The following is a 21,703-nucleotide window of genomic DNA, read 5'->3' on the forward strand; positions in this document are numbered from 1 at the left end:
ATGACCGTCTCGTTTAATAAGACACAAAGTCTGTGCAGAAAACTTGAGGGCAGCAAGTGGTAGCATGCACTTCCAGTCCCAGCACAGAAGACAGAGGCAGGAGGATCTCTGTGAGTTTCAGGCCAGCCAGGACTACATAGTGAGACCTTGTCTTACATACACACAAAAATTACAATAACAATAAAAATAAAGAGTGAAGCTTGCACACCAGGTGGTGGTGGTGGTGGTGGTGGTGGTGGTGGTGCACACCTTTAATCCCAGCACAAAGGATGCAGAGGCAGGTGGACCTCTGAGTTCAAGGTCATCCTGGAGGTCTACAGACTGAGTTCCAGGACAGCCTGAGCTGTTACACAGAGAAACCCTGTCTCCAAAAAATAGACAAGAAGAAAGAAAGAAAGAAAGAAAGAAAGGAAGGAAGGAAGGAAGGAAGGAAGGAAGGAAGGAAGGAAGGAAGGAAGGAAGAAAGAAAGAAAGAAACTTGAGACCACAGAATGTACGAAAAGTCCCTAAGAGCAAGTGGCAAAGCCTGAGTTCAGGCATCCAGCGGGGAGTAGAACAGCTGGATGCAGAAGCAGCTGCAGATTGTCTGAACCATGGAAGTCTTCGCCGGGCGGTGGTGGCACACACCTTTAATCCCAGCACTCGGGAGGCAGAGCCAGGTGGATCTCTGTGAGTTCGAGGCCAGCCTGGTCTCCAAAGCGAGTTCCAGGAAAGGCTCCAAAGCTACACAGAGAAACCCTGTCTCGAAAAACAAAACAAAAAACAAACAAACAAAAAGATAGGAAGTCTTCATGACTCCCTAATCTGGGCTGGCCAGTTCCCTTGCAGTATCCATACATACCAGAGACTACGTCCCAAGTGGCAGAGCAACTTCCCCGAAGCTGTGATTGTTGTAAAGCTGTCATTTGATTGGAGCCCCGGGTTGCTGGGCAGCAGGATCAGTGCAGCCCACTAGACTGGGCTGTACGCTGCTTCTCCAAAGTCTAGCCAGACACCAAACATTATGCCTCTCTTGCTTTTTGCTTCTTCAGTGATGACAACTGAACCCCAGGTTGGGCGCACTGACAGATGACAGACACCTGTAATCCTAGGATTTAGTAGGTGGCGGCAGAAGGATTGAGAGCCTAAATCCAGTTTGCCAGGTTTTTGCATGGCCACACAAAACTTAAATCTCAGCACTCGGGAGGCAGAGGCAGGAAGATCCCTTGTGAGCTGTAGACCAGCCTGGTCTCCAGAGCGAGTTCCAGGACAGCCAGGACTGTTACACAGAGAAACCCAGTCTCAGGAAACCAGGAAAAACAAAACAAAACCCAACCAAACAACCAAACCGAAACAAAAACAAACAAATCAGAGTTTCCAGATTCCCAGACTGTCTTTGAGGAAGCAGAAAGAAAGTAGGTATTGGCTGACACGAACAGACCAGATAGATCTACCTCAGATAAATGTCAACTCCAAAAACAAAATAATAATGAATCTTTTGTCTAAGCTTTTATGTCACCAGTGTTTTGTCAGGTAGAAGGTTCCCAGCCACACCATGGAGGACAGACAGCTGCAGAATCTCATCCTAGGATCAGCCACACCATGGAGGATGGACACAGCTACAGGATTTCATCCCAGAACTTCAGGAGATGGCTTCCCCAACCAAAACCAATCGACGTCCACCATTCAGCCTGAAGCAGTCTTTGAGAGAAACGGCGTCCCATACCCATCTATCCACATTTTTTTTTCTTTTTTAAAACATGAGAGTCGGGAATGATAGATAATTACATGTTCACACGGTTGGGCTTGCCCGGCGACTGCCTAACTATTTCCGGTGTAGAATAGCCATCTCTGGGTCAGACATCTCGCGGGACCAGGACTCTGTGGACTTACGTGGTTGCGTAAAGCGTGCGCGCAGCCATGTAATCTACGCGCATGCGTGGAGTACCCACAGGAGTCCCTGTACGCATGCGCGGCCCAACCTTTAAAAGGCTGGTGCCATCTTACATGAGTCTCTCCTTATCTCCTCACCCACGTGTGTTTCACGCAGGCCTGTCACCTCTATCCTCTTTAATAAAACTCATCCGTGGTCTTGTCGTGTTCGGGACGTGTTCCTAGCACCGCTTAAATACTAACAGAAGCCAGAACAGGCATATGGTGGTGGTAGCCCTTGGCTCAGGATTTCTGCAGAAGTCTCAAAGGTCTCAGCATTTGAAAGATTGATTTGACAGAGTGATTTGTGTTTGGCTGGCAGCACGAAGGCAGAAGGGCTTCTGAATGCCATGGCAGGAGGATTATCTAGCAATCAGAGCTGAGCTGTACATACAGAAGCTGTGCAGGAAAGGCTGTTTGCAATTCTTTACTTATTTGTAGTTCTGGGAATTGAACACTGGAGTTTGTGCGTGATAGGCAAGTGCTGTATCTCTGAGCCACGTCTCCAGTCCTCCTTTGTAATCTCTGAATGAAGTAGGTGGTAAGACCTGCCTCTCACTAAAGATGGAGCGAGCAAGGCTGAAAAATTAGGCCTCTTAAAATTTTTAATCTGCTGGGCGGTGGTGGCACATGTCTTTAATCCCAGCACTCAAGAGGCAGAGCCGGGTGGATCTCTGTGAGTTCAAGGCCAGCCTGGTCTACAGAGCTAGATCCAGGACAGGCACCAAAACTACACAGAGAAACCCTGTCTCAAAAAAAAAGAAAGAAAAGAAAAGAAAAAATTGTAATCTGTAATCTGTTTTAAAGCAGGGTGCATTTAATTCTCCCAGTAATAACCTGTGACAACACACGTGTGACACTGTCTACTGGAGCTCATTACTCAGTGTCCAGAGTCCTAACTGGGGGGGGGGGGGCTGCTAGCAAGGCATTCTCTGCTGAAGTTTAACCTTTCTTTTTTTCTTTTTTAAAAATCAGTCCTAGAAATGGCAGGAACCCTTTTCAAATGCAAATTTTCAAACACAAGTCAGGGCCCGTTGTGTGACTTGTCCTAGGGGACAGGAACAAACATGTTCAGCCCAGGGAGGGCACCAATGAAGGTCTGTGTCAATGTCAAGACAAGGCATGAAAAGGTCTTGCTCTTGGACTAGTTTAGACCAAGTGTGAGTCCAAATTTGAATTCTCTTCTCTTCCTATGTCTTCAGTCTGTAGTTTGTGACCAGTGGTCTTTTGTCTGCTGTTCGTGTAGTGTCTGTCTGTCCCTAACCAAGGGCATTGTTCTGTATGAATTGAGCAGCACAGAAAACATGGTGTGGGAAAGGAATGAAGGAAGAATACTGTTTTTACAGAGATCTCTAACAAATTTCACGAGGGAAGAAATCACTTTACTGCGCCCAGCCAGCACTCAAAACCCACAGATGTTACCAACCTATGTCCACATGCTGCCTCTAATATTTATGGTGAATATTTATTTTGTTCAAAGTCGCTTTGAATCCATTAGCTGTGTTCAGCAAGTCATCAGCACAACACGCTCTTTTCTGGGACAGGGCCATGGAAGTCTATAGTGCAAGCTAAAGCTGTGTGCATTGAACTTAGGCTGTGAAGTTGACCAGTGGGAAGCGGGAAGCATGGTACAGTTGGTTACATTGCTTTCTTTGTAAAGATTTTTTATTTCTTTGTTTTTGTTTTTTGATATAGGGTTTCTCTAGGTAGCCCTGCTGTTCTGGAACTCTGACGAACAGGCTGGCTTTGAACTTGGGGATCTCCCTGCCTCTGCCTGGCTATTTATTTTTATTTTGTACTTTCTGTACATTATAAGTGTTTTGCTTGCTTGTATGTATGTGCACCGGGGCTTGCTTGGTGCCAGCAGAGGACAGATGAGGTTGTCAGATCCGCTGGAACTGGAATTATAGACCATTGTGAGCTGCCATGTGGGTGCTGGAAATTGAATCTGGGTTCTCTGGAAGAGCAGCCAGTGTTCTTAATTGCTGAACCATCTCTTCAACACCTACACTATTTTCATTTTTCGAGGCAGGGTTTCTCTGTGTAGCTTTGGACCCTGTCTTGGGTCTCGCTCTTAGACCAGGCTGGCCTCGAACTCACAGAGATCCACCTGCTTCTGCCTCCCAAGTGCTGAGATTAAAGGCGTGTGCCACTGCTGCTTGGCTTACACTGTTTTCTTTTCTTTCTTTCTTTTTTTTTTTGGTATTATTTTAGAACATCGATGTCTTCAATTTCATACACACATATAATGTATGGTGATTACATTCCACCTTACCTTTTGATTGAACATAATATTTGTAATTGTAACCATTTTTAAGTTCACAATTCAGTGGCATGAATTACATTCAAGGTATTAATTACACTCATGATATTAATTACATTTGTGATATTCATTGATTACATTTGCAGTATTCATTCAATAACTATACTTATGATATTCATTAATTACATTAAGTGTATTGATTTATTATATTCATGATATTATGTCCTGATACTACTGTCCGTTTGTGGGGCTTTTCTATCATACAAAACAGAAATTCTGTATTTAGGAAAACATTGCTCTATATTCCTTTCTTCTCTATCTTGAGATAACGTCTAATCTTTCTGTATTTATGAATTTGTATATTCTATATATTTCATGTAATACAATTCTATAGTATTTGTCCTTTTTTTGAATATAAAAACATTTTTTGTACAACTGCAGGGGAAATAATACACAGACAGATAGCTTGAACATAAAAACAGGTTATAATTAAAAAGTCCAGGGTTATTTGAAACTGGAAAATATTTTCTCTGTAGAAAATAGTAAAAATGATAACATTTCCCAATAAGCCCTTTTTAAGCCAAATAATAGCTAAATTGGCTGGGCGTTGGTGGCACACGCCTGTAATCCCAGCACTCGGGAGGCAGAGGCAGGCGGATCTCTGTGAGTTCGAGGCCAGCCTGGTCTACAGAGTAAGATCCAGGACAGGCACCAAAACTACATGGAGAAACTCTGTCTCAAAAAACCAAAAAAAAAAAAAAAAAAAAAAAAAAAAAGCTGAATTATACATATAAATATTGATTAGATTCTAGGATACAGAAGAAACCTATCTCCATCTGTTCAGAGAGCTATGTTTTACCTAAGTTGATACACTGTTTTCTTAAAGTCAAATTATTTTGTCCTCGTGTCTGTCCGTCTCCCCCCCCCCCCCCCCCCCCCCGCCCCCTGATGAGCTACGAATCTTGGACTTGTTAGACAAGTTCTCTACTACTGAGCTAACTGCCCAGCCCCTCTACAGGGCCTTTCTCTTGAAGGCCAATTAGACCGAAACAGGCTGAGTTTACAGTAGGGTAAGTGACTACATAGTTTTACATGGGCTCAAGGTACATTATTAACTTGGTTGCAATGTCTGGCCAAAGTGCAGTTTCTGTGGGCAAGAGGGATTTTTCAGAATACGCCATTCCCACAAAGATTGAAAACAAACGAACACCAAAACTTTCCACTCAAATCTAGCTTAGTGAACCAGTACATTGATTTTATTTATTTATTTATTTTTCGAGATAGGGTTTCTCTGTGTAGCTTTTGGAGCCTATCCTGGAACTCACTCTGTAGACCAGGCTGGCCTTGAACTCACAGAGATCCACCTGCCTCTGCCTCCCCAGTGCTGGGATTAAAGGCCTGAGCCACCACCGCTGCCCTGAGCCTTGAATTTTAAGAGCATCCTTCCTCACCTCCAGGGGCAATGGTCCAACTCAGAGGTGTGGGGGGAGATACTACTACACACTGTGGGCCAATCTAGAGGGCGGGGGCTACTCAGGCTGCCAGCCGGGCCTGCTCTGCATATGCTTTTCTCTACAGCCTGCAGTCCATGGTCCATGTGGAACATACAGAAGATGCTTCTTGCGGTGGTGTTTATAGTGGCAGGGGTCTGTAAGACATTTGGGTGTCCTTGGGGGACTTGGGGGAGCTTCAGGGTAGTGAGTGCCTATTCTGGAATGTCATGGAACCAAGAGGAAGAGTGGATTATATGCACAGGTATTAATCAGGTATTAATGGGATACACCTGAGCAATAGTCCTTGGTGAAGAAGAGGTAAGAAAAAGGATGAAATCTAGACCTCAACACCATGCATGTAAGTTTAAAGCACACACACACACACACACACACACACACACACACACACAGACCATATGTATACATCTCAAAAATCAGAAAAGTCATTTATATTGTTCATACTATTAGGAATAAAGGTACAAGTGGTCATCAGGGAGATCGTGTTCCAGAGGGCACAGGAAGCTCTTTGCCAGTCATGTTTTCTGTTTGTTTGAGACAGGATCTCACTATGTAACGAATGCTGGTCTGCAGCTTAATATTAATAATCCTCCAGCCTCAGCCTCCCAATGTTGGGATTCCAGGTGTGCACCACCCTGCTCTGATTATATTCTTTCTTGAGCTGGGCCCTGGCTTCACAGACATACTCACTTTGTGAAAATCCGTTCGGCCACGCGTGTACAATATGTGTCTTTTTCATGTGTGTATTACATGGCTATCACATTTACATTAAAGTTAAAAAAAAACCCACTGAGGGACAGGGTGTAGTTCAGTGATAGGATATTTATCTAGCATGTACAGGGAAGGCCTTAGGTTCCATCCCCAGCACACCACAGAAAAAGCCTCTCCCCCTTCAGGCGCCACACAGCAAAACAAAAGCAGAACAAAATTCATGCAAAGTGACGATGTCCGTTTTGCAGGCACACATATGAAAAACTAGATATAAAATCCACTGTCCATAGCCATGAGCTCTGCATCCAGATTTGTTAGCAGGCACCTCTAAGGGCGACTCCAGTATTAATGTACCTTTAATTGTGTCCTTTTCTTTCTTTTCAGCTAAAAACGTCATGGTGTAAACTGAGCATGCTCAGAAGCATTCCTGGCTATAGCTTTAAATCTTTTCAACGTTTGCTCCATAACCTTAAACTGAGCATGCCTGAAGCGTGTACTTCTTAACTGAGCATGCCCAGAAAGTGGCCTCCTTCATTGAGCATGCTCAGGGGTGGCTCAACTGGGCATGCTCAGAATTGTAACTAGGCCAACCCCTATATGAATATTCATAGACTCCCCGAGTAAAGTCTCCCCGTTTCCTTTGTTAGCCAGGGCATTGCTTTTCAGTAACTCCCCTCCCCCACAGCTCTTGTATCCTGCAGTGGGTAATAAATCTTTCTCCTTTCTTTCAGGCCGAGCTTGTTTGGATTTTGTTCTCACTACGATGTGAGCCCAGGGCCTCTGGTTACAGGTTCAACCTATTGTAGATTGAAAATACTCGGGGAAAATAAAAGATTTCATCTCTGCTGTACATTATTCTTCCCTGAACAGTATAATATAACATCTGCCCACGTCTGCAGTCACCATGCATTTGTATTTCTAAAGATAAGCCAGCGTGTAGGGGAGGACAGTCACAGGTTTTTAGCAAATTTCATGCTATTTTCTTTTATTTGTTTACTTATTTATTTAGAGACAGGGCATCATGTATCCCAGGCTGGCCTGGAACACTTCAGCTTCCTGCATCCACTTCTTAAGTGTGGCAATCACCGGTGTGTACAATCATACTCAGTTTCTCATACCGTTTCCTATGAGAGATTTTCTGTGAGAGGCTTCAGCACCCGTGGGGCTTTGGTGCCTCTGAAACTGAGTTCCCTGCCCAGGACACAAAGGGACCACTGTAGGTCATACGGATTGCCTGTGAGGCCCAAGGGATAGCACAGGTCAGCAATAAAGGGCTTACCTCTCATGGGAAAGCCCTGGGTTTAATCTCACCCAGCACCTCAAAGCAATCGCCACCGGACTGGGTTGGGGGTGTAGTTCAGTGGTAAAGTGCTTGCCTAGCATGCACAAGGCCCTGGGTCTGATCTCCAGCCCTCTCATAAATGTCTGTGGGGAGAAAAGATTGCAGTGGAGGGTAAAGGTGAATAAAAGGCACAGCTTGGGGTGGCGGGGCACGCCTGTAATCCCCAGCCCTTAAGAGGTGGAGGGTGAAGGCAAGGAATTAGGATTCAATGATACCATTTTCAAAATAGTTCCAGGTCAAACAGGGCTCTATGAGATCCTGTCTCAAAATAAAGATAGACTTTTAAGTAGACCAATGCTGCTAATACATCACGTAAGCACAGGAATGTGGTAAAATTGAGTTCATCCCTGGACTCAAGCCAGAAAGGTCTACTTGTGATCCCCACCATTCAGAGAGACGAACTGCAGTACTAATTTCTTTGTGCTATTTGTCTATTGCTCCAGTTTCCAAAGGGTCTGTAACTCCTTGTCCAGGCACTCTGGCCTTAGGAGAGTTCTGGGGTTACCTCGGGGTTGAGCTCGAAGAGGGCTTGCAACCTAACTTCCCTACTGTGGAGGTTGCTCTGCTCTGCTCTGCTCCCATTGGAGTGAGGATGCGCTGGAAGCCATCAGGTGAATGGGTTTAAAGATCAGTGCCAATTCTCACACTGAATCCTCAGAATCCCCCTGGAGGGCTTCTGGAGCAGATGTTTTTGTGTTTGAGAAACTCTGACCCCTGGAGTTTCTGATTGAGCAGGCTGAGGTGGGGCTTGAGGATTTATCACTTTAATTTGCATGTGTATGAGTTCACAATTGTGTACATGTGCATGTGTATTCATGAGTGTGTGTGTGTGTGTGTGTGTGTGTGTGTGTGTGTGTGAGAGAGAGAGAGAGAGAGAGAGAGAGAGAGAGAGAGAGAGAGAGAGTAGAGTGAATGTGTGCAGGTTAGAAGACACTGTAGGAGTTGGTTCTTTCCTTCACCATGCGGGTCCCAGGGTTGGAATTCAGGTCACCAGCTTTGGTAGCAAGTACTTCCACCAGCTGAACCATTTCAAAAGCCAAATCTGGCATTCCCACCTAGCCCTACTGCTCTCCCCCAGAACCAGAGATAATGAAATGGAAAGTTGCCACTGCAGGTCGCTTCTGGTTGGCAAGCTCTCCTCCCTGGGTTCACTGTGGATTCGGAGACAAGTCTCAGGCCTGGCTGCCAGATGACTTGGTGGTATGGCCACACAATGGGAGCTAATGCCCAGAAGGGTTTCAAAGCAGAAATATGTTGACTCTGAATTGTGAAACTCAGCACCATTCACCCCCAGGTTTTGTGATTGGCTCTACCTCCTACATCTAGCCCAAGAGCTGATGGTCTCTGCTCCAGTTGAGAAACTGGGGACAGTACACAGTAGTCGGCTCTCCTCAGATGGAGCATTCTGAGATGGAGCAAATAGGGAGCAGGCTGCAATGTCTTTAATGAAAGTAATGTCTAAAGTCACACACTATCACAGTTTGTTTTGTTTTGTTTGTTTGTTTTCAAGACAGGGTTTCTCTGTGTAACAGCCCTACCTTTCCTGGAACTCCCTCTGTAGACCAAGCTGGCCTGGAACTCACAGAGATCCACCTGCCTCTGTTTCCTGAGTGCTGGGATTAAAGGTGTGTGCCACCACAGCTTGGCACACATTTATTTCTTTACAGAAGAAAAGTTTAGCAACAAGTGGTCAAAGGCTTAGGTTCTCTTTCTCTCTCTCTCTCTCTCTCTCTCTCTCTCTCTCTCTCTCTCTCTCTCTGTATGGTGTGTGTGTGTGTGTGTGTGTGTGTGTGTGTGTGTGTGTGTGTCACGCGCTCCTTCCCTGAGTAGCCTGATACTCACTATGTAGCTTAGGGTGCCCTTGAACTTGAGATGGTTCTCTTGTCTCAGCCCTCCCAGTGCTAGGATTTATGGATGTGCATATGAAGGTGACAGTGTCTCACTCATTCTAGGTGGGAAATACGGAAAGCCTAGGGAGTTCTGTGTGCTTCAGAGAAAGACTTATAGAAGTCATGCTTTTGGTTTTGTTGTTTGTTTGATTTTGTTTTTCAAGACAGGGTTTCTCTGCATAGCCCTGGCTGTCCTGGATCTCAGAGACCCACTCGTGTCTTCCTCCGGAGTTCTGGGATTAAAGGTGTGGGCCACCACTGCCTGGCTAATACTTTTGGCTTTGAATGAGTTTATGAAGTACATAGCAAGCCAAAGTAAAAGAATAAATAGCAAGTGACAGGTGATTGATTGACAGATAGACAGCAAAACAGGATTAAATTGGGTAATCAAAACATCCTGCAAACCAAGTGTGTGCCTTTAACTATGGCGCTCAGGAGGCAGAGGCAGGTGGTGGCTCCCTGTGAGTTCCATGCCAATCTGTTCCACAAAGAGAGTTCCAAGTCAGTCAGAGGTCTACAGGGAGCCCGTCCCTATAAACAAACAAACAAACTTGGGCAGAAATCAGGGTCAAGGTGCAGTCAGCAGCAGTTCCTGGCGCCAGCTCTTCAGGATGTGCTTCCCAAGGCTTCCTGCTTCTCTCCTCTGTTGGGAATGGCTTACCTTCTAACTGTCCTCAAAGACATGCTGCTTTTACTCTTGGCCTATTTTTCTGTTCTCTTTCCTCCCCATCACAGATTTAGGGCAATAAGCTCACAGCCAGACAAGGGGTCTTTGAGGACACTTGATAGAACCTCGCTTGGGTCTGAAATGAAGGATTCAACTCCACTCCCAGAGGCAGCTCCTTAGTGAGCTCCAACAGTCCGTGACAATTCGTTACTTTTCTATTGCTCTGATGAGATACCATGACCAAGAATGAGTTCAGAGAGGCTTTGTGGAGCATGACTTTAATCCTAGCATGGGGGAGGCATCGACAGGCTGACCTCTGGAAGTCCAAGGTCTACACAGTGAGTTTCAGGACAGCCAAGGGCTACATAGAGACACTGCCTCAAAACAACAACAAAGCAAAACAAGAAAGAAGAAAAAAGAAAGAGAAAGAATAAGAATGAGGAGAAAGGATTTATTTGGGACTTCTGATTTCAGGGAGTTTGACTTCATGATGGACAGCAGAGTGGAGGGGCAACAGCTGAGAGTCCACTTTAAACACCTGCTTGAGTCCCCCACCCTTCCTTCCTTCCTCCCTTCCCCCCTCTCTCTTCCAAATCAGGGTTTCTCTGGGTATACTCAGCTGTCCTGGATCTCGCTCTGTAGCCCAGGCTGGCCTGGAACTCACAGAGATCCACCTGCCTCTGCCTCCCGAGTGCTGGGATTAAAGGCCGAGTTTTGGGTATATTCATTTCATGTGCGTGTTTTGCCTGTGTGTGTGTATGTGCACCACATGTGTGCATAGTACCTGCAGGGATCAGAAGGGCAAACAGATCCCCTGGGAGTGCAGTTGGGAATGGTTGTAAAGTACCATGCGGTTGCTGGGAACCATCCCGGGTCCTCTGCAAGATCAGCAAGAATTACTTTTTACCTTTGAGCCACCTCTTCACCTCCCCCGCCCCACCACACCCCCTACCCCCCACCTCCCACCCCCCCACCGCCCGCACTGCCCCACCCACCCACCCACCCCACCCCACCCCACCCCACCCCCGCCGGAGTTTTAGATCTTAGAATTGATAGACTACTGAGACATCAGAAGTGAGAACTGTATGGAGAATAGAGAGGAAGACCAGTCTGCTGTTTTCTTACTTCAATGTCTGGGGAATGAATTTATTGTATTTATTTAGGATTTATTACATGCCTGATCTGTTCTAAGCACTTTCTTAACATGTACAACTGACTTAATATTCCTGCAGTAGGTAGGATTTTTTTTTATTTCTCTCTCTTTTTTTTTGTTTTGTTTTGTATTTTCTTTTTTTCATTTTCATTTATTTATTTATTTTTCTATTATCAGCTTGATACAGTACAGATTCTTATCCTAATAGTGAAATGTTTCATTAAGGCTTGCCCAGTAATTGAGTAAAACCAAAACTTATTATAAGCCACAGTCATCCTAGGGTCCCCGCTGCTATATAGTCTTCCTGGTTCTGTGGGTTGCAGTCTGATTATTCTTTGCTTTATATCTAGAATCCACTTATGAGTGAGTACATACCTTGTTTGTCCTTCTGGGTTTGGGTTACCTCACTCAGGATGATTTTTTCTAGTTCCATCCATTTGCCTGCAAATTTCATGCTGTCATTGCTTTTCTCTGCTGCATAGTAGGTAGGATTATTATCACTCTACTCCCATTGTACAGATAAGGAAATGGAGGTCTGGCACAGCCTGTAATCCTGGTACTTGAAGACCGAGGCAAGATCATCTTCAGCTAGATAGTGAGTTTGGGGCAAGTCTGGGTTTCTGCAACACTGTCTCAAAAAACTAAAACCAAGGCCCAGCGGTGATGGCACACGCCTTTAATTTCAGCACTAGGGAGGTAGAGGCAGTTGGATTTCTTAGTCTAATCTACAAAGTCTACAAACCTAGGACAGCCAAGGCTACCCAGAGAAACCCTGCTTCAAAAGACAAAACAAACAAAACCAACCATCCAACAACCAACCAAACAGAAGACATCAAAATTAAAACCAGACCATACCACCCCCCAAAAAAGAATCCCCAGTTCATCAAAATAGATCTTTTAAAGTTGGCTCATTTGAAGTGGTGTTTTTTCAATCACGATGTGGTTTTGGGGATGGTCTTCCGTTCATCTTGAAGCAGGGGGCTTTCAGTGCTTTGCCCCGCAGGATCAGTCAGCCTTACCTTACCTTCTGTGGGCTGACAGGACAGGGCAGCAGCCAACACACAAGACATGCATGGCTGAAGACTGGGCATTTTATGGCACCCTGGGCATTTTGCATCTGTAAGGAGGAGTTGGGGTGTACCAGGTGCCACTTATGTTTCCTTTTCAGTCTGGAGAGGGATGAAGGAGATATGTTGCAACAGGTATGTCCTCACTGGTCTGAAAGGAAGTAATGGATTCTCTAATAAATTAGGTTTTAAACAATACTCGTTGGGGACTGAAGTGGTAGCTCAACCATTAAGAGCACTTTCAGTTCTTGCAGAAGAACCAGGCTCTGTTCCTAGTTATAGGGGATCTGGTGTCCTTTTCTGACCTCTGCCTGCTCCTGCACACACATGGCATGCATGCATACACCCAGGCGCACACACACATCCATAAAAAAATAAAACAAGCCAGGCGGTGGTGGCGCATGCCTTTAATCCCAGCACTCGGGAGGCAGAGGCAGGCAGATCTCTGTGAGTTCGAGGCCAGCCTGGTCTCCAAAGGGAGTTCCAGGAAAGGCACAAAGGTACACGGAGAAACCCTGTCTTGAAAAACAAAACAACAAACAAACAAACAAATAAATAAATAAAAATAAAACAATTGAATGCTTGTGTAGCACGTGCAAAGTTCTAGGTTTAATCCCAAGTATCAAAATCAAAACAAAACAAGTCAAGTTGTGCCTTGTGGCACATGTCTGTAGCCCAGGCACTAAAGAATCTGAGGCAGGGGTTGGGGATTTAGCTTAGTGGTAGAGCACTTGCCTAGCAAGCGCAAGGCCCTGGGTTCGATCCTCAGCTCAAAAAAAAAAAAAAAAAAGAATCTGAGGCAGGAGGATAGCCATGATTTTGAGGCCAGCCTGGCCTACATTGTAAGCACTCAGCCAGACAGTTTTTCATGGATAGCCAATATGGATTACAGTCTTTGAAGATGAATCTTTTGAAGGAGAGAGAGAACATGAGAGATCAGGGAAATCTAGAAAGGCCTTAGAGGGCTAAGACTGTACTATGATTAGTAGAGTGCTTGAGTAGCATGCCAGAGGCCCTGGGTTCGAGCCCCAGTATTTCTGAAACTGGGTGAAATAGTGCACACCTTTAACCTTAGAACTCAAGAGACGGAGGCAAGACTATTAGAAATGTAGATGTTCTGCTATGAGACCAGCCTGTCTCAAACAACCAAAACAACAAACAGCCCACAAACAAACTTGAAGAAGAACAAAACCAGGGGGCTGGAGAGATGGCTCAGAGGTTAAGAACACTGACTGTTCTTGCAGGGGTCCTAAGTTCAATTCCCAGCACCCACATGGTGGCTCACAACCATCTGTAATAAGATCTGGCGCCCTCTTCTGGCCTGCAGGGACATATGCAAACAGAATATTGTATACATAATAAATAAATAAATCTTTTAAAAAAAGAAAAAAGAAAGGCCTAATCAAACCACATAGTAGAAAGGCCTAAGAAATGGAGACCAGTGGGACAGACTCAAAGGTCTGACCTCAGCAAGCACACTACCACTCAGACAGGAAGGACCTATACTAGGGTGGAGACATATGTGACCCAAGAGAGCTGAGTGACAGAGGCCAGGCCAGCTCACCAGGCCACAGGAGAGGAAAAAGCCCCAATTAACCACTTTGTGTAGGGAAGGAGGGGTGAGTAGCACGGAGCTTTGAACCTTCTATTAGGGGAGCAGGGAAACCGCCTGGGTCTGGTCCAAGGATTGTCAAGCAAAAAGCTGGCTCTAATTAATCAGTAATGAAGTACTGAAGCCAGGCGTTGTGTTTATGGATTTTATCCTAGCAACCTGGGAGCAAAGCAGAGGAACAAACATTTCACATGCCAGTTCCCTCCCAGCCCCCTGCATCATGCTGCCTTTTCCCAACAGGCACACTGTCTAGATGGGTCCTCATCAGTTAGGTGGAGAGGCTACGGGGGGGGGGGGGGGGGGGGGGGGCGCTGGTTGACTGTCCCTGCCCTCTGCTGGGTGCCTGTGTCTCAGGGTCCCCGCTTGTGAGAGTCTTAGATGCAGAGCCCTCAGCCACCTCAGTTTCCTGATTCAGGGTGAGGGTTAGGGCGAGCGGCTCTGGTGCCTGCTTGTCCCAAGTTCCCTTTGCTTGTATCAGGAACATTGCTAGAGGCTCCTGGGAGTCAGCATCCCCAGAGCCCTCCTCTTCCCTCTGCTCCCCATTCAACCTTAGTTATTTATCTTCAGAGGAAGGGAGAGCAGATCCCTCCTGTAAGGAAGGAAAACCCTCCAGGAGGTAACAGCCAGAGCCCAAGGACTTCTCAGCTAATCCATTGCCTGGCATCTTCCTGCTTGTTTTTTTCCATCTGTAATCACTTTATGATCATAAGATTACAACATGCTCATTACCAGACATTTCAGGAATGTGGAAATGTACAGTCCGAAATATTCTGTGTTCCTACCATCTGGTAATGACCATTGCTCACTCTGGTCTATATTCATCAGTATATATACATATATTCTCAATTAAATAATGTAGTGTTTAAATTTTTTCTTTTTCCTTTTCTTTGTGTGTATATGTGTGTTGGAATTAAACTTAGGCCTTACACATGCTTGGCAAGCATTCTGTCACTGAATTATAGTCACAGCCCTAAATTTTGTCTCTTATTGTGGTAAAATACACATAATTTTTTAAAAGTTTATCAAATGTTTAAACTATTAAAAATGTGAAAATTTCCATTTTAGTCTTTGTGTGCGTGTGGTACTGGGGATTGAACCCAGTTCTTTATGCATGCTAGGCAAGTGCTCTAAAACTGAGCCACACACCCCTGCCCCTCTTCTTTTTGATATTATTAAATTGCATAAGTTGGCTTTTAACTTGCTGTGTAACCCAGACATTCCTTGAATTTGCAATTCTCTTGTTTCCCTTTCTCAGCTTCCTGAGTAGCTGGTATTATGGACCTCTATCACCTTATATCTATTTTGTTGGTTTGAAAGAAAATGGCCCCCCAAAGGGCATGGCACTATTAGGAGGAGTAGCCTTGTTGGAGTAGGTGGTCTTGTTGGAGGAAGTGTGTCACTGTGGGGTGGGCTTTGAGGTCTCCTATGCTCAAGATACTCCCGGTGAGACAGACCACTTCCTGTTGCTTGCAAGAAGTAGAACTCTCAGCTACCTCTCCAGTACCATGTCTGCCTGCATGCCACCATGTCAAACCATGAAAGTGATGATAATGGACTAAACCTCTAAACTGTAAGTGAACCACCACATTAAATGTTTCCTTTATAAGAGTTGCTGTGGTCATGGTGTCTCTTCACAGCAATAGAAATTCAAACTAAGACATCTGTAGTCTAATCTTTTATTTATCTAGGTCTTTTGTAGCACTGCAGGCTGATTTTGATCTTGTCCTGCTCCAAGTTCCCAAGTGTTAGCATTGCAGGTGTACACCACTGTATCCAATTATGAGGTGCAGCAGAGAGAACCGAAAACTTTGTGCATGCTAGGCATGTGCTCTACCAACTGAACAGCATTTCTAGTCCTTTAGACACTTTTATTATTTTGTTTTATTTTTATTTATTATTTAGTCTTTTTGAGACCGAGTTTCTTTGTGTAACAGCTCTGGCTGTCTTGGAACTCGCTCTGTAGACCAGGCTAGCCTCAAACTTGTAGAGATTTGCCTGCCTCTGTCTCCTGAGTGTTGAGATTAAAGGTGTGTACCACCACCATCTGGCTATCATTTTATCTTTATTTTCATTTGATTTTTTTGAGACAAGTTCTCATTCTGTAGTCTCAGTTGGCCTAGAATACACTACATAGACAAGGCTGGCCTCAAATTCATAGAGATCCACCTGCCTCTGCCTCCTGACTACTGGGATCAAAGGAGTGTGCCACCACACCTGCCTATTCTATTACTTGTAAGTGTGTGGGGGTAAGAGGGGTGCAGGTTCCTGAGGAGGCCAGAAGAGGGCATCAGATGCGCTGGAGTTGGAATTACAGACCATCATGAGCCACCCGCTGTGAGTTCAGGGAACCAAATTCAAGTCCCTTGCAAGAGCAGTACACCCTTTTAAGAGTTAAGCCATCTCTAGCTCCAGCTCTTTAAATTATTTTTTCATTTATTATCCTTTTTTAATTTTTATTTTTTATATTGTTTTTTTGAGACAGGGTTTCTCTGTGTAGCTTTTGCGCCTTTCCTGGATCTCACAGAGATCCACCTGGCTCTGCCTCCCAAGTGCTGGGATTAAAGGCGTGCGCCACCACCGCCCGGCCTCTTTTATTATCTTAATAGTTTAAATAAACCATTTACGTTTGCCATGACATGAGTGTGGAGGTCATAGAAGTGACTCTCTCTTTCCACCATGTGGGTCCCAGGGACCAAACTCAGTCAGCCTTGGTGGCAGGTGTCTTTACCCAAGGAGCCATCTTGCTAGCCTTCTAGTCTTTTTTCTTGAGACAGAGTTTGACTGTGAAGTCAAGACTGATCTCAAACTGGCTTCATCCTCTCAATGGCTGGAATTGCAGATGTGTGCCACCATTGGTCTTATTAATAAAAACCCAGAGTTAGATATCAGGGTGAAAGCTGAAAGATCAGAGAAGCAGAGCAGCCAGCCATCAGTTCTTACCTCTGTGAAATTCTCAACCAAAAGGAGCTGAGCTCCTGTCTCCTCTTGCCTTATATTCCTCTCTCTACCCAGCCACATCACTTCCTGTCTCCACCTCCCTAGTGTTTGGATTAAAGTCATGTGACTCCCAAGTATTGTGATCAAAGGTGTGTGCCACCACCACCTGACTCTGTTTCTCTTTTAGACTGGATAAATCTTGTGTAGCCCAGGCTGGCCTTGAACTCACAGAGATTCATCTGCCTCTGCCTCCTGAGTACTGGAATTAAACATGTGTGCCACCATTGCCTGGCCTCTACAGCTAACCAGTGGCTTAGCTCCACACGCTGAAATTCTGGCAAGCTTTATTTGTTGATCACAAAGAAAACATCACCACGTGCCTGGCTTATTTTCATCATTTTAAATGTACAGTTGAGTGGTGTTAAGTACATTTCCATGCTTGTACAGCCATCACCAGCACTTGTCTCTAGATCTCATCATCTTCTCAAACTGATGTTTTCTCCATTACTCCCTAGTCCTTTCTCCATGCCAAGCACCATTCCCCAGTCTGTCTCTATGAAACTGACTATCCTAGATACCTCATTAAAGACAATATTTGTCTTCAATATACATCCATGTCATAGCATATTTCAGAATTTCCTTCCTTGTTAAGGCTGGATAATATTCCCGTGTAAGGCTGTATCAGATTTTGCTCCTCCACTTTTCCACTAGTGAATATTTGATTTGTTTCTACATGTGGTAGTTTGGATAAGAAGGGCCCCCATAGGCTCATATATTTGAATGCTTAGTCACTAGGGAGTGGAATTCTTTGGAATGATTGAAAAGATTAGGAGGTATGGCCTTGTTGGAGGAAGTGAATCATTAGGGGTGGACTTTGAGGCCATACCCAGTCCAATGTTTCTCTCTTTCTCTCTCTCAGCCTGTGCTCAGGATTTAGCTCTCAGCTCCTTCTCCAGCACCATGCTTGTCTGTGTGCCATGCTCCCTGCCATGATGATAATGGACTAAACCTCTGAACTGTAAACCAGCCTCAATTAAATGCTTCCATATTTCTATTCCCACCCCACCCAAACCTCATTCATCCACTCACGATGTCTATTCTATTTCCCCTTCCCAGGGAGATCCATGTGTTTCCCCCACCTTGAGCCCTCCTTGTTACTTAGCCTCTCTGGGTCTGTGGATTGTAGTATGGTTGTCCCTTACAGTTAACATCCACTTGCAAGTGAGTACATACCGTATTTGTCTTTCTTTTTTTTTTCAGAGATGAGGATTGAACCCAGGGCCTTGCGCTTGCTAGGCAAGTGCTCTACCACTGAGCTAAATCCCCAACTCCGAATGTTTGTTTTTCTATGTCTGGGTTATCTCACTCAGGATGTTTTTTTTTTCTAGTTCCATCCATTTGCCTGCAAACCTCATGACATTATTTGGGGGGGGGGGGATCAGGTTGGGGAAGGATGGAGGGAGTACTGGGAGAGACAACTGGAATTGGGGGGGGGGAATCTAGGGGATGAGCTAGAAACCTAGTGCAGTGGAAACTCCCAGGAGCCTATGAGGCTGACCCTAGCTAAGACTTCTAGCAGTGGGGGCTGTGGAGCCTGAACTGGCCTGCGACCAGGCAGGCAAGACTTCCAGTGGAGGGACTGGTACACCAACCCAGCTACAAAACTTTGACCTATAATCTGCCCTGCCTACAAGATGTGCTGAGGTAAAGGTGGTGCCAAAATCATGAGAGTGACCAATGAATGACCAATCAATGAAAGGGTCTCAGTTTGAGACCCATGCCATGAGAGAGGGAGCTCATCCCTGACACTGCCTGGAGGGCCAGGACCCAGAGGCCTATGATAAAACCAAACACGAGGGCTGGGGATTTAGCTCAGTGGTAGAGCGCTTGCCTAGCAAGCGCAAGACCCTGGGTTCGGTCCTCAGCTCAAAAATAAAATTTAAAAAAAGAAAGAAAGAAAGAAAGAAAGAAAGAAAGAAAGAAAGAAAGAAAGCCAAACATGACTGGCAAAAAGAAAAAAAAAAAGAAAAGAAAAGAATCCCAGCACTCAGGAGGCAGAGCCAGGCAGCTCTCTGTTAATTCAAGGCCATCCTGGTCTACAGAGCAAGATCCAGGACAGGCACCAAAACTAAACAGAGAAACCCTGTCTCAAGAAAAAAAAACAAAACAAAAAAGTCCATGAAATGATGCCTCACAACATTTCATAGATTGGTGCCTAGCCCAATTGTCATTAAGCTTCATCCAGCAAATGATGGAAACAGAGGCAGACGCACAGCCAACCATTTGGTGGAGCTCTGTGAATCCTGCTGAAGAGGGGGAGGAAGGATTGTAGGCTCCAGAGGGGTCAAGGACATCACAAGAAAACCCACAGAATCAACTAGCCTGGGCTCACAGGGGCTCACAGAAACTGAACCGACAACCAGGAAGCCTGCACAGGACTCACCAAGGCCCTCTGCATATATGTTCACCAAGGCCCTCTGCATATATGTTCACCAAGGCCCTCTGCATATATGTTCACCAAGGCCCTCTGCATATATGTTATGGTTGTTAGTTTGGTCTTCTTGTGGCACTCCTAATAGTGGGAGCAGGGGGTGTCTCTGACTCTGTTGATTGCTTTTAGGACCCTATTCCTTGTACTGGATCGCCTTGTCTGGCCTTAATATGAGGGGGTGTGCCTGGTCTTACTGCAATTTAATGTGCCATGTTTTGTTGATATCCATGGGAGGCGGGCCCTTTTCTGGAGAGAAGAGGAGGAGGAGTGGATGCAGTGGGGGACAGGGGAGAGGCTGAGGGGATGGGAGGAGAAGAGGGAGGGAAACTGCGGTCAGGATGTAGTAATAATAATAATAATGCTTTCATATAAGAATACATTCTTAGAGCTGGGGGCCTAGCTCAGTGGTAGAGTGTGTTAGTGTGTGTGAGGACCTATGGTTGATTCACTGATTGGCAGCACCACAAGACAAAAGAAAATATGCACAGCTCTGCCTCTGAGCTACATCCTCAGCCCCCAAGAATGTATTCTTATGTGAAAGACCATCAGTTAATCTTATTAAATCTCTGAATCTCTTGTTAATCTCCATTTTACTCCTGATGTGTTTAGATCCTATTAGACTAAAGGGACCAACAGACATAGCCCCCTCTCCTTCCACGTCTCATCTCGAAGAGAATGGCTTCTAGGATGGTCCCCTCCCTCCCATTCTGGACCCCGCTGTGCTTCTAGCCTCAGAGCCGTGGTGCAGCCATGTTTGCATTTCACTTAGCAGTTTCCGCAGCCGAAACTGCTCTCTCTCCCCTCCCCACTTGCTGTCCTTTCCTGGACCCTGGAACTGCTCTAATTGCTCTTCCTCTACAGTGCTCCTCAATCTTCCTAATGCTGCGACCCTTTAATACAGTTCCTCATGTTGTGGGGACCCCCAACTATAAAATTATTTTCATTGCTACTTCATAACTGTAATTTTGCTGTTATGAATCATAATATAAATATCTGTATTTTTCCGATGATCTTAGGCCACCCCTGTGAAAGGTTCTTTGGACCCCAGGAGGGTTGCGACCCCACGGGTTGAAAACCGCTTTGAGGGCTTTCCTGCTGTTTGTATCTGCAGCTGTGCTTTAAAGATTTGCATGCCATTCATCCCTCATGCCCAATTCTCACTTCGAAGCTCACTAGAGGCTCCGTTCAGGAAGGGTACCCTTCCTTTCGGAATTCTTGCTAGCTCTAAGTTCCACACCGGACAGTGATTTATGGAGGGCCGATTCCTTAGGATCCTGAGAGTCTGGCCAAGTAATTTGGATCCAGTACTAAGGGGACATTGTAAGCCAGGCGATGACAAAACCAAGCAGTATTTTCTGCAGACTTATGTTTCCTGTCGGAGAAAGAACTAAATGAAGTGTTCTTTACAAGCCCCGAGAATTGTGGCTTCCTCCCTGTATCTGGTAAACCCTTTCTGTCTTATCAATAAACGGACAATATGCTCATTCAGGCTGGCATTCCCAAGCGTGGCCATGAAGTCATCCCTGCAGACCCTAGCTCCACAAGATGGATGGGAGTCCGCACCGCAGAAAGCGCTGTAAGAGACTGGAAAAGCACACGTGATCTTTGTGAACAATCTGCCGGCGAATTTGGAAAATTACACGAAAGACAGTCTTCTGGGTGTAAAATTAACAGCAGTAAGAAAAGGAATATTAAAGGCTGGCCAGATAGTTCAGTGGGTAAAGTGCCCACTGTGCAAACAAGGAGAGAAACGACTGCACAAAGCTGTGTTCTTTGGTCTCCACTCTCTCCCCGCCCCCACTCCCGCAGCATCACACAGGCTTTTTTTTTTTTTTTTAAAGAAATGGAGTAACAAGGCAGGCATGGCGGTACATGCCTGTAAATCCTGCACTCGAGAGACAAAGGCTGGCAGGAGGAACACGAGTCTGAGGTTAGCCTGGGCTACATAGTCTACATAGTGAGATCTTGTTTTAGCCCACCCATCATCCTGTTCGGCTTTGTCTTCAGCCAAGGTCTCCTCGACTTTGCCACCCACTACTTCTCTCGCGCAGCTTCCGCTGCGGCGCGACGCGGCAGAAAGATATCCCCGGGCGCCTGTCCTGCCCAATTCCTTTTGATGGCGCTATCAGAACCCACATATGCAAACGTG

At 45.5% G+C, this 21,703-nt stretch overlaps 1 protein-coding gene across 1 annotated transcript in view; it reads left to right on the plus strand.

Moving 5' to 3' along the window:
* Positions 1-20,801, plus strand: part of LOC118573970 (probable ubiquitin carboxyl-terminal hydrolase FAF-X) — a 45,450-nt gene extending 24,649 nt beyond the window's left edge. The window contains exon 8 of the mRNA XM_036174566.1: positions 20,571-20,801. Within this exon, the coding sequence (XP_036030459.1) occupies positions 20,571-20,801 (231 nt within the window). The remainder of the gene's footprint in view (positions 1-20,570) is intronic.
* Positions 20,802-21,703: the final 902 nt, after the last annotated feature.

This window comes from Onychomys torridus, chromosome X (genome assembly GCF_903995425.1).
Source record: "Onychomys torridus chromosome X, mOncTor1.1, whole genome shotgun sequence".
NCBI lineage: Eukaryota > Metazoa > Chordata > Mammalia > Rodentia > Cricetidae > Onychomys > Onychomys torridus.